At 43.6% G+C, this 13,116-nt stretch overlaps 1 protein-coding gene across 1 annotated transcript in view; it reads right to left on the bottom strand.

The window, feature by feature from the left end:
• The window catches only part of LOC137529121 (phosphoglycerate kinase), a 41,958-nt gene extending 29,470 nt beyond the window's left edge, over positions 1 to 12,488 (bottom strand). Inside the window, exons 1-3 of the mRNA XM_068251106.1 lie at positions 12,266 to 12,488; positions 4,474 to 4,524; positions 973 to 1,128 (exon numbers count right to left, since the gene is read on the bottom strand). Of these exons, the coding sequence (XP_068107207.1) occupies positions 973 to 1,128; positions 4,474 to 4,524; positions 12,266 to 12,330 (272 nt within the window). The 5' untranslated portion in view covers positions 12,331 to 12,488. The remainder of the gene's footprint in view (positions 1 to 972; positions 1,129 to 4,473; positions 4,525 to 12,265) is intronic.
• Between the last annotated feature and the right edge of the window lie 628 nt (positions 12,489 to 13,116).

Raw genomic sequence — 13,116 nt, 5'->3', positions numbered from 1 at the left:
CTGTAGGTAAATTCAAGGATACTTTTTTTTCTGCAGCTTCCTCATCTCTCAACACTGCTGCAATAATGATCATTAGAGATGGTCAATAAGAAGCAAATAAATTCTAGCTTGCATGCAAATTGTAGGGGTCTTGGAACTAGGTTTTTCAAAGCAGCATAGTATTTGCATGCAAACCAAAATTAAATAGCAGGTCACTGACCTACTCAATATAACAGCTAAGGATGCCCAACAATAGCATCTCTGATCTGCCACCTTGGTTTACTACTAGGCCTACTGAACTGACCTTGGCAAAAGAATTTCTGAATTTGCAGATGCGTCTTTACATTGATCCACTTATCTGACCAATGAGAATCTGGGGAGCCCACGTGGGATATTTAACTTCCTTAGCAGTAACCCCATGTCAGGCACGGGCAAAAAAGCCGCAGCTCAGAGTGGTAACTGAGCCTGGCTCGGGATAGCCACCAGGAGGTCTATGCAGAGCCTGTGCACAGCAGGCGTTTGTAACTCACCTCCCCCAAGATCAGGACAATGACACCCATTCTTCTACCCCAGAGGCTCTCGATCCCACTGGTAAGATCACCCTTTGTCATCGATGACAGAGGACGATCTCACTATATGAGTAGAGCACCACCAGGTGCATGGAGGGATAATTGCAGCACTGGATCCAGGGGAAGGGAGTAATGTGCTGGACTGCTACAGATTTCTCCAGCGCCATGATTTCTTCCTGCTTTTAGGGTCCAAAAACATCAACTGTGTATAAATTGCCTGAATGGACAAATCTTTCAAACACTTCAGAGTGATTTAATTTTCTACTCTAGAAATATGTGAAACAAAATATAAAATTAATTACATTTTACCACCACGGATTAAAAGGGGAAAAAATAAATAAATAAAATAAAAACACACACACACACACACACACACACACACACACACACACACACACACACACACAGCTATGAAGCACATTACCTCTTCAGCAGAGATTTAAGTTCCTCAGCTACAGGTGCCAGAGAGTACTTGTCAGGCATGGGAACACCATCCGGTCGCCCCAAGTGGCTCATCAGAACAACTGATTTAGCACCATGGTCCAAGCAATGCTGGATGCTGGGAAGAGCAGCTTTGATCCTGAAGTCACAAAACAGTAGCATAGAAAGTTAGAGCTCAATACTATAGGTAAGATAGCTAGTTATTTAATCCAAAAGAAATGGTATGCATGCCATTTACTGTAAATCTATCATTTTGTATAGTAGACAAAACCTCTCTCACTAAACTGCAGTAATCAGAAGAACATGCTGTTCAATCTAGTTCACCTCAAGATCTTCACCTTTGGAAAAGTTCAGTTTCATAACTGTCCTGGCCAACTAACAAAAGGCCCCTTTCAGACAGGAGGCTGAACTGCGTGCTTGCCAAACAATTCAGTATTCAGCCAGTGCAATCCAGATGCAATTTAAATTGCAGATGAATTGCAGCGGTAGTAACACCACACGTCAAGTTCTGACACAGAGTTGTTGCAAGGCAGCAGAGGAATGCCACATGTCGAGTCTGAGCACCACTGTGGCTGCGCTCAGATCTGACTCCATAGGGAAGGGGGCTACTGAGCGCCAACAAGCACCCGGCCAGTGCAATACAGCAGCTGACAGGTGGTGACTTCACTGCCGATCAGTTGCATATGTGAAAGGGGACACAAATGTACTAAACACTATCTACAAAAAAGAAAAATCTAGTGTATCACAATGGAAAGTACACTACGCAGTATATCCCCCAAAAAGATAAGTGCATGTAAACAATTGTGGCGTTATCAAAAATATTTCTGGCACAAGAGCAGCCCCACTTGCACAGTATTGCTCCCGCACAAGCACAGCCATACTTGCATATGCTCAATATGGCCATGCTCATACCTGAAGAGAAGCACAGCCCCGATCTCATCAACAAGCCCTTCTCAGTCATTTTTGGGGAGTGTGCGCTCTAAGGGGTGGACAGCATGGAAAGCCTCCATAGGATCCAGAGTCTTGCCCCTCAGGCAAATATGTATTTAACCCAAAGATTCACAGCGGGTACTTGAAGGCTTTTTTTGTAAAAAAAAAAAAAAAAAAAGGCTTTTGTGGAGCGGTTTGGCTTTTTTAACTTCCTGATGCAAGGAAGTCAAAATTGCCAGCGCATGAAAAAACAGCAAAAACGTCCTAGGTGTGAACAAGCCCTAAAACAATTACAACGAAAACAAGTGCCACTGTGAATATTAAGAGACTTAAAGGAACCCGAGGTGAAATGTATTTTCTTTTAGGCTGGTTTCACAGTGGGACGTTAAAGTCCCACGTTACAGCAGCCAGTAACGCAGCCTAACTCACAGCACTGTAAAATCAATGTGCTTGTTCACAGTGCACATGTTGGGTTACATAGTAACGCAACACGTTTACACAAAGTGCAGCATGCTGAACGTTATACTGGGCTAAGCAGCGTTAGACTGCTTGCACATGCTCAGTAATGTTGGAGGAGGAGGTCTCCCCTCCTCCTCCGCAGCCAGCCACATGGCTAATTAATATTCACTGCACTGTGGTGACTCCTGGTGAGACTGTAGTGTTGTCCGGATCATGAACTAATCGTTCATTTGATCCGGATCTTTTTTGTGAGTCGAATCATCCGGATCACCACAATGAAAGATTCGGTTCACAGTGGATGTCTGTCTGGAAGAAAAAAGTAACATACAGAATGTACAGTGCAGGGAAAGTCCTGTCCTGCTAGTCATTTTACCCAGTCTGCTTCCCTAGTAAAATGATTCAAATGATTTGGTTCAATGATCCGGATCTTTTCAATGATCCGATTCAAATGATCCGAATCCTTAAAAAGATCCGGACTTTCTATCACTAACCTGGAGCGGCTGCTTTGAGAGCTGCATAACTCAGCTCAATCTGCCGTCCAACTTCAACACCACCATGTGTTGCGTTATAGGCACGTTATGCGACCATAACGTCCCCTAAAACGCAATGTCTTTGTGGGAAAGTAGTCTTTAACAGTGCAAATCGCCTGGCTGACCTGCCGATCCTCTGTCTCTAGTGCTTGGTACACACAATGGAATTTTCTGAATGAAGGCCACCACAATGCTCCACACATGCTAGATAAAACTCAGCTGACGCAGCAGATAATGACCGCCTCTGCTGAGAATCCAGTCCATGTATGACAGCCACCAGACCCTCCCCACCACTCGCGTTTGTACAGCCTTGGCCCTGCAATGTAGTGGGGGCCAGGTGTCATGCCTCGTATGGGTGCATGATGCCTTGTCAATATTTAATTGACATTTCCCACAAAATCCTACATCGCTCTATTGTCTGGCATAAGCCGGATAATACATTTCTGATTTCAGTCAGTATATACACCTAAACTGACTAGTCAAGGTGGTGGGGCCATGGGTGGCTTTTTTTTTCTAAATGGGTCTACGTTGGTGTAGCTAGCACTAGTATCAGCCTGTGTTTTGCGCCCTCTCTCGCATATTAGCAGTATGGAGGGGCCAGTCTTCAAAAGCACTCAGGCTCCCTGAAGACTTCTAAAGACTCCCTTCGGCGGAGGAGAGAGCAGTATTTGACCAATTTAGTCAAATACTGCTACGGGGGAGCCAGCGCTGGAACAGGCACCGGGAGAGGAGAGGGAAGGCTCATTAGAACCCAGAGCCTTCCCTCTCCTTAGTGATTGCAGTACTGTGTTGGTAATAAGCAGCACATACCTCCTGTCCCTCCAGCCCACCTCCGTCTTGTGCCGTTCTCACTCTATACATGCCGGTGTTGGGCGACTTGCTTGAAATTTGCCCTGGACATACTACGCCCTGTGCGCACAGTATGTCCTTCACCCTTCACTTCTGGCTGGTGCATAATGCGAGGCTCAGAAGCACGCTGTCCCCTCTGTGCTGCGTGTGCGCTCCATTACACCAAGCGTCACATGCTAATCATGTGACGCTTGGTGTAATGGAGCGCACACGCAGCACAGAGGGGAAAGCGTGCATCTGAGCCTCGCATTATGCGCCGTCCAGAAGTGAAGGGGGAAGGACATACTGCGCGCACAGGGCGTAGTATGTCCAGGGCAAAGTTCAAGCAAGTCGCCCAACACCGGCATGTATAGAGTGAGAACGGCACAAGACGGAGGTGGGCTGGAGGGACAGGAGGTATGTGCTGCTTATTACCAACACAGTGCTGCAATCATTTTTACCACAACCCTTCGGTTGTGGTATCCTTTAAGTATCTGGGTTTTTTTTTCCTGTTTGTGTTCTTTTTTAGGCATGGTTCCCACTGACTTTACGGTGAGTGTAGACTTAATTTCGGAGGAGGAGGGAAGAGAAAAAAAAAAATTAAATTCTTAATTTCAGTTCAGATTTAACTGAGATTGGTTTTAGGGTATATGCAAAAGCAGAATCCCATTGCCAAATATAAAAGCATCAGCCAAAAAAACTAAATAAATAAAAAAACAACATCAAGAGTAACCTACCTCTGGTTGTTTGTAATCTGGTTGTTTTTCATGGGGACATTGAAGTCAACCCTACAGAACAAGGAACAATAGGTTACACATCATTTAAACATACTGTCACAATGTTGTATGACTTACTCCACCAACCACACCACTGATACAGGATAGGATCAATACAGTAGTAATCCCTAAACAGATAACCCATTCATGACACTACGGGTTATCAAAGCCAAAATCCACCAAAAAAAAAAAAAAAAAAAAAAAAAAATATTTCAAAAATCACACAATTGCTAGGAAACAAAGTATGGAATTTTATTGACCGGGACAGACAAAAACTCCACAGATGTGCTTACTTTTAGACACCGTAGAGAAGAACGGTAGCGCATCATACAAAATACTTTGCATGCAAATTATTTTGGAAGCAAACATCCTCCATCAGGCGTTTAGCACCTGTCTCAGTTGTAACAAGTGCAGTTGTGACTTTAAAATGCCTTGCAGCTCTATCCAGAGTCAGCCAGGTACAGATTGGTTTAGATACACTGCCAATTCCTCTCTACTGTGTACAAACCTAAAGTTAGCCATATACTGGTTGATAGCCACCAGATCGACCAACAGATAGATCCCTCTCTGATCAGATTCGATCAGAGAGGGATCTATTGGCTGCCCACAGATGAATAGATTTCAGCAAGAAATCGATTCAAAACCTGTAGAGCCGCTGCCAGCCTTGTCAGCCCCAGGCTTCCCCTGGCCAGCAGCAATATCATCACCTGTCCACCGGTGCGAGTCTCCGCATCCGTGCTGTAACTTCAGTCATCTTCCTCCATGTCTTCTATTCCTGTCCTGTGGGAAGCCGAAGTTCATTCAGTAGAGTGCGCTCTACTGTTTGAACTTCGGCTTGTCACAGGAAGTGAAGAGGACATGGAGAATAAGAAGGCCATCCGGAAGAAATGACAGCACAGACCCGGGACTCTCACCAGCGGACAGGTGATATTGCTGCCGCTATAATGCGTTGGTCGTCAGGGAATCGAACACCGCTAGCGACACGCACCTGATGTCGGATGGAAATTGGTCGATCCGTTAACGTTTGCAGAACAAATTCGATCACAGTGATTGAATCTGCTGTATATCAAGGGGAAGTTGTACTAGTGTATGGGTACTTTAAAGTCTATCTTACTTTTAGACAAACAAAAGTTGGCTTTATGCTCCCAATAAGATTTTTCTTTTTAGGCTAAACTCACAATGGTGCGGTGCAGCATAACAGCAGCTCTGTAACGCGGCTCGCCACATTGAAATGCACCACCTGTGTCATGTCCACAGTGCAGTACAACAGAGTGCGGCATAGTAATGCATTGCATGCAGTGCGTTACTGCCAATGCCTGCGTTACAGTGATGCATAATGTTCATTGTCTGCATGCTTTGCTGTAAGCAATGTAGAGGTAACGTGCTGCACTGCTTTGCCGATCTGTTGCGTTCCTGCTGCTCAGCCTCCTGTAAAAGGTTTGGTTCCACTGATGCAAATTCCAGTTCCTGTTGGACCATAAATTGCAAGTTGTTCAAATCGTTTAGGCCTCTTTTCCACAGGCAGTTGAACTGTCCGCTCAGCAAGCAGTTGCCAGGCTGCCATACACAGTTGCCAGATACCAGCAAGCAGTTGTGAGAGTTTGAGAGGCATTTCACTGCCTATCAACTGTCAGTGGGAAAAAGGCCTTAGGGCCTGTTTCCACTACACGCAGATTGGATGCAGAAAAACTGACTCCAATGAATGCCTATAGGCCGGTTTCCACTAAACACGATATTTCTGATGCAGATTTTCCCATAGGTATTCATTGGAGTCTATAATGGCCTGTTTCCACTACACACAGATTTGATGCAGAATGGACGCTGAAAAACTGACTCCAATGAATGCCTATGGGAAAATATGCATCAGAATAATCGCGTTTAGTGGAAACGGGCCCATAGGAATTCATTGGTGTCAGTTTTTCTGCATCCAATCTGCATCAAATCTGCGTGTAGTGGAAACAGGCCCTTATGAAGAGAACTGCTTCTCAGAGCACGGTTAGCTTTTTCCACTCTTCATTGTAGCAACCAAGCACCAATTACACCGACATCTTACACTGTTGGTTTTTAGTAAGGAAGTACTGAGAAACAGTGTTCAGTCACTATAAACCAGGAAAAGCAAAAGGTTTCTATGGAGCACCGTTTGGCATTAAACTACATGTACGCTGCTTCCTCAATAGAACAAATTATTTATGAGTGGACAGCTGCCATGGTACTGCTGTACAATGCTAAGCAGCAAGAAAAAAGGCTCTATGGCAACATGGGCTAAAGGGTGAGCCAGGGTTCACTGGAACATTAAACACATTTAACACCTGTTGTGCAGGTCCTACAACAAGCATGGTGTGATCCGCCAACTGTCTAATATCAGACTTCAGCTGGGATGCACATGCAACGGAACATCTCAAGTGTTATGACTCGATCACCACTTATTACAGGCAGGTAAAATACTAGCACTGTGCAGGCTTAAGGCTCATACACACATCAGACTATAGTCTTTAGAAACTGAAAGATCACAGACCAATCTTACCACCCTTCATCTAGTATGAGAGCCTTATGCTTCATACACACTTGAGATAAAAGTATTTGGAAAATGCAAGATCACGGACCAATTTTACCCCCTTCCATGTAGTATGAGAGCCATACTCTACACAGTCTATTCTATGGAGCTGCACTCCCCATCAGATAGAAATCTTTGCAAGATGCTGCACACAAAGATGCCCGTACACACTCAAAAGATCATTATCTGCAAAAGATCTGTTCCTGCAAAATGCATTCATAGTCTATGAGATCTGCAGATCCTCATACACACTTGGTTTAACAGACTTCATCTGCATATCTGGCAAATCATCTGCAGATCTGAAGATCCATCCTGGTGGATCTGATCTGCAGATGATTGTCTGTTAAACCAAGTGTGTATGAGGATCTGCAGATCTCAGACTATGAATGCATTTTGCAGGAATGGATCTGCAAAAGTATCTGCAAAAGATCTGTTCCTGCCAAAAATCCATTCCTGCAAATTGCAATGATAGTCTGAGATCTGCAGATCATCATACACACATGATTTAACTGACATTCATCTGCAGATCAAGCAATCATCCGCAGATCTGAAAATCCATCCTGGTGGATCTGATCTGCAGATGAATGTCAGCTAAATCATGTGTGTATGATGATCTGCAGATCTCATAGACTATCATTGCAATTTGCAAGAATGGATTTTTGGCAGGAACAGATCTTTTGCAGGTACTGATCTTTTGTGCCTGTACAGCATCTGTGTGTGCAGCATCTTGCAAAGATTTTTTTTCTGATGTGGAGTTCAGCTCCATAGAAAAGACTGTGTAGAGTATGGCTCTCATACTACATGAAGTGTGATAAGATTGGTCTGTGATCTTTCAGTTTCCAAAGACTATGGTCTGATGTGTGTATGAGCCTTTAGCATCAGTTTTCTAGAGGTCATATGAAATACAGAGATGTGCTATGTGATGTGATGCAAATAGAACAGGGTTGCATGAAAACCCCATATAGCTTGGAACTCAGCCAGAGAAATGCTGCAGCTCCTTTATGGTAGTTTATAGCACAGAATGGGAATGAAACACGCTGCAAGGAAAAAAACAGGAGTACAATGTGTAGTGAAAGAAAAGCTAGGAGTAACAAATATTGATTTATAGTGCCATCATCCTCCCAGCACCATACAATATAACAAGATGTGGGGGTCATAAGACAGGAAGTACAACCCAAGTATGAAAAAAAATAGTTATAAACTTAAAAAAAAAAAAAAAAAAAAAAAAAAAAAAAAAAAAAGCTGCCAAAATAAACAATGGGGATCTATCGATCTATCTGGTGTAAGGCCACATAGGAAATAATGGGACAGGCCTGATGCAAGAACAGTGTGTAGCTGACATGCCACTAACAGGAATACAGTACAGTGTTCAGGCCCTGGGGGTTGGTTTAGAACTTGAGCACCCTGCACTGTGACTCATCTCCTATAACGGAAGCCAAGCCTTCTGGCACGATTACAGTAAAGTGAGGTGTGCACATGCTTCAACAAAAACTCCATCATTAATAAAGTCTACAACAAATCGTACAGCCAGACTCTGATCTGCGCTTGCTTTACATTCACACCACGTTTGTAAAGCATTTTGTTATCCCAAATGCAGCAGGATAGAACATGCTGCAAACAGAAAAGCTACAACTCAATTTCAGCTGAAATGTGGCCTGATCAGCAGAGTATACAAGCCTGCAGAGTTCATAGGCCACACTGTGCTTTTTATGCATGACATTGCAGGCAGAGACCACAACACAGTGTGGTGCAGAAACACACATGATAAACATACCCGCTTGGGTTTTAATCTGAACACGATTTCACACGTGGAATGGTGAAAGTTCACCAATATGGATTGGCCTATGCCAAGGGCAGACCAGCACTGACCAACATCTGCATGAAAGGCAGAGGACGCCTACATTTCATTAGGCTGTGGCTGGATGGTGTACTGGTTAAGGGCTCTGCCTCTGACACAGGAGACCTGGGTTCAAATCTCGTCTCTTCCCATTTCAGTAAGCCAGTAATTCAGTAAGGAGCTCTTCGGGGAAGACTCCCTAACACTGCTACTGCCTATTGAGTGCGCTCTAGTCATATCATGAGTAAAAGCCTACAAACAAAATGCTATATACACTACAAAAATACAATCCTGGATGTGGAGCCTGTAAAAAAGGAAGACCATCCCCCACCAAGCACTGCAAGTGTACAGGCAGAATGTGTAGTTACTGCACCATGCACAGCCATGGCACGCTGCATAAGGCCTCACAACACCTGTCAATCCTAGCAGGCTATTTTAGTCTTCAGAAAGATGCCAGGCAGAATTATCTTGGCCTACTTGATCTCACTGGAGTTAGCTGCCATAATATACTGTGAAAATAGCTGCACAAAATGAACTACCACAAGTTGTACTGTGGTCTTTACACAAGAAGCCAATACTAGCATTCACTGATTAGTAAACATTACAGAAAAGGATTCTGTTTTTATATATGGGATAAATGTTCACATTCCTAAACCATTCCACTGTAAAATATTTCAAACACTATATCCGTATTAGCTTTAACTTTGTGGGGCTTTCAGATTCCTTGGAGTCCCTTATAAAATCCTGAGTGGTTGTGGTTCAGCTTACATACTTCCAATGCCATACAGACAGAGCCACATCAATTCAGATCCTGCACTGATGATGGTCAAAGAATCCAGCTGTCTGCATGCTGGATTACATGAACCTGTAAGATAGGCTATAAGCATACTATGCCATGGCAGATCTGGATTTTATACATAGCAAAATAACACAGAAAGGCTAGTAGGCCTGATGCCTGTGCAAGATCAGCCTCCAACACATGGTGATGACTCATGAAGGTTTCCTATAGTGAATCTATATCACTATTCTCCTGGGGGAGAATTTAATCTGCAGTGACCTTCAAGCTGCCCTTCATGCCTGAAAAGACATCACACAGGAATGTTTTAGCCACAAGAAGCTGCAGCATCCTTACTCCATGCTTTGCCAAGACAGGACTTGTGCAATCATTACATAAGGCATGGGCACCAGTAACTTCCGCCATTCTAAAGGAAGCGATGCACTGCCCCCGTTATTCTCCTCTCAGTCTGTGGCATGCTGTGACATAGTGCGCAGCGATTGTCACTGGATTCCTCTTCTCGCAGTAGGATATAGTTTTTTCTCTCATCTTCTAATGTGATAAAGTCTGGGAATAGTTCCAACAATTTTTTATAGTAAGTGTCCCTGGTTGCAGAATATTTGGGGCAGTGCAGTAGGAAGTGGCTTTCATCCTCAAGGGTCTTCTGCTCACAGTGTTGGCATAGTCTCTCCTCCCTGGGATTGTACGTCTGTCTCTCCCAGACTCTATTTCGTGGTTGTGAGCACTCAATCTGTAGACACTCAGGATTTTCCCCTCGAGTTTTGGAGCTTTTCCAGGTATGGGGCCATTTTATATTTATTCTCTTTGTAGAGACTGGTATATGGTTAGCTTTTGTGACTGTTTTATTCCACTCCTCCGTTTTTCCACATAGTCCTCTTTGCTCTGAGCTGTGGTGGGTTTTATCTGGACTTTTGTTATGACCTGTGGGTCAGGGGTTGGAGGGAGTATAGAGCTGACCACAACTTTCAGTGCACATGGCTTTTCTTGGTCTTCATTGTGCAGCATAGCTTTGTAGTGGGGCGAGTCAGGGCTGCTGCTCTGTAGGTGGGCCCAGAAGGACAACACTCTCCTGTATCGCAAGCAGTAATGGGAATCTCCCCAGCTCAGCAGGCATTGTTTGAGGTACTCCGATGGACATGGAGAAGGTGTTTGCAGAACTCAACCATTGCAGAACCATTCTCTAGCAACCCACATGATTAGGTTTTTCCACATATACCATTTTGGGCCGGTTTCCACTATGTGCGAATTTGTGCATGATTTCCAGCACACAAATTTCACACAGCAATGATTTCCTATGGGCCCTTTTCCACTAAATGCAAAATCCGCATCCAGAGGGAAAACAAAACAAAGCCTGACAACTTTGTTACTATTTTTTTGGGGAGGTCGGATGCAGAAAATCATGTGATGCAATTTTCGCTTTTCTGCACACATTGTCACATACACAATAGTAACATTAGGATTTCCTTTGAAAAATCATGCCTTTTTTTGGGTGAGTGCGCATGCTAATTTGCATGTAACAATGCATATATGTGTATGCTATTTCGCATTCACATCCCCCCCCCCCCCCCCAAAAAAAAAATATATATATTATTATTAAGTATATGCTACTAGTGGAGATGTGGCCTAAATCTTGAGGTTACTATCTAGAGCTGCTTACACATGTGGCAATCTTAATATTTGTATACAATTGTTTAAATAGCAAATCGTTTCTCAATTATACAGGATGCCTATTTATCAAAGTGAAATGGCCAGTATGTACAAAGAGGATTCCCTTGCTTTTGTTGAACAGAAATACAACTAGTTCAAACTAGCAGTGCAGTTCAGGACTCTGCCAACCAAATGGAAACAAACTATTTCTTTACTGCTCGTTAGGTCATCAAACATTGTGGTAAATATTGATCAACAATTCATGTCACATTGTATGACTATGCAAAGAAATAAATGAATGCAGTATGACAGGAGCCATGACAAAACTTGCTGGAGGAAGGAGGAATTGTATGAAAAGCCCATCATATGTACATTGATCTGACATCCCTGGCTAATTGATTATCGATTGATAAATGAATAGCAATCGCTGACTGCTCAAAAGATTGTCCATAAATATAACCAGTGTTTTAAGTTAAAAATGAAGCAAGCTCAAGCAGTACAGTAACTTGTTTGTAGTAAATGCTGTATATGCATACTTCCTGTGCAGTTATTCCCACAATAAACAGGGTGAGATGTACTAAGGAGTCCAGCAGGCCACCTGTACAAGACACTCTGCAAATGGACCATCTAATAAAGCACTGCAGATCAGCACTAGCTAGGGATGCAGCTGCAGCAGTCACACCCACTCAGAACACATCAGTGGAATGAATGGCTGATCACAGCCTCACCATGCACTTAGGGTATGTTCTGTCATTACCAACCCCTCCCTCTACTAGATTCATAAATTGTTACTTGAATATTCAGCATCTGGCACATCTCCACAGCTCTGAAATTAAGTCAATGAAATCCCAATTGATCAACTCAAGTCTGAAATCCGTATAATAATTTTAGAACAGATAGGTGACCGCAGTGACCTCACCTCATCACGACTCTCTTCCCCTTGACGTCCACCTTATCCAGGGTTAGCTTGTTGGACAGAGACATGATTGCAGCAGCTCCTCTTCACTCGCGAATGGCAAGAAGGATGCCTCTGTACAGGTCACCTTAACTCGGCGGAGGACCCGTCTTTACACACCTATGATTGGCCGGCGCCTGGGGCCGGGAGAGCGGAGCGGATCGCTATTGGCTGATATGACTGTCTAATATGACAGTGGGAATACCCCCAAATCGGAGCTTGGTAGGCGGGACTAGAGGAAGCTGACAGGCCGGTGAGTCAATGCGTCTGACGTCATCGAGAAGCGATCACGTTTCTCACGTCGGTTTTAATGGAGAAAGAACAATAGTAGCCTTCTGTGTGGGGAAATGATGTAGAACGTCAGAGACCTAACTAATCTTTCCCAAGTAAAAACCTGAACGCTCAATGCTGAATATAGTAATAGTCAGTATGGGTGATAAAATCAATAAAGGGTCTAATTTTAGAGAGGAGTCATACTTTTTAAATTTAAATTTGCATATATTCAGCAGTGGTGCTCTGGGAGACATCTCGAGCTCACTCCAACCTGAATTATCGCAAATTCTTTCTGTTTTAGGAAAGCAAAATTTTTTGTTTTTCTTAACATCTTAGTAAGGGGGCTTTTAGGACCATTGTAGTCCCTTACACACTCCAATGAGTTCTGGGTCACCATGAGCTTGCTGGTTAGTCTGTACCTCTCGGTTTACAAGCCCTACTCCATAGAGCCAAATTAATCCATGCCATGCACTGATGAGGATCAAACAATCCAAAACAGTCTGTATGCATGTTGGATTATTATGGCTCTGTACACAAGCTGA

The sequence above is a fragment of the Hyperolius riggenbachi genome, chromosome 8 (assembly GCF_040937935.1).
Source record: "Hyperolius riggenbachi isolate aHypRig1 chromosome 8, aHypRig1.pri, whole genome shotgun sequence".
Lineage (NCBI taxonomy): Eukaryota > Metazoa > Chordata > Amphibia > Anura > Hyperoliidae > Hyperolius > Hyperolius riggenbachi.
The sequence above is the reverse complement of the archived record's forward strand: the minus strand, read 5'-3'. Positions and strand labels throughout refer to the sequence as shown.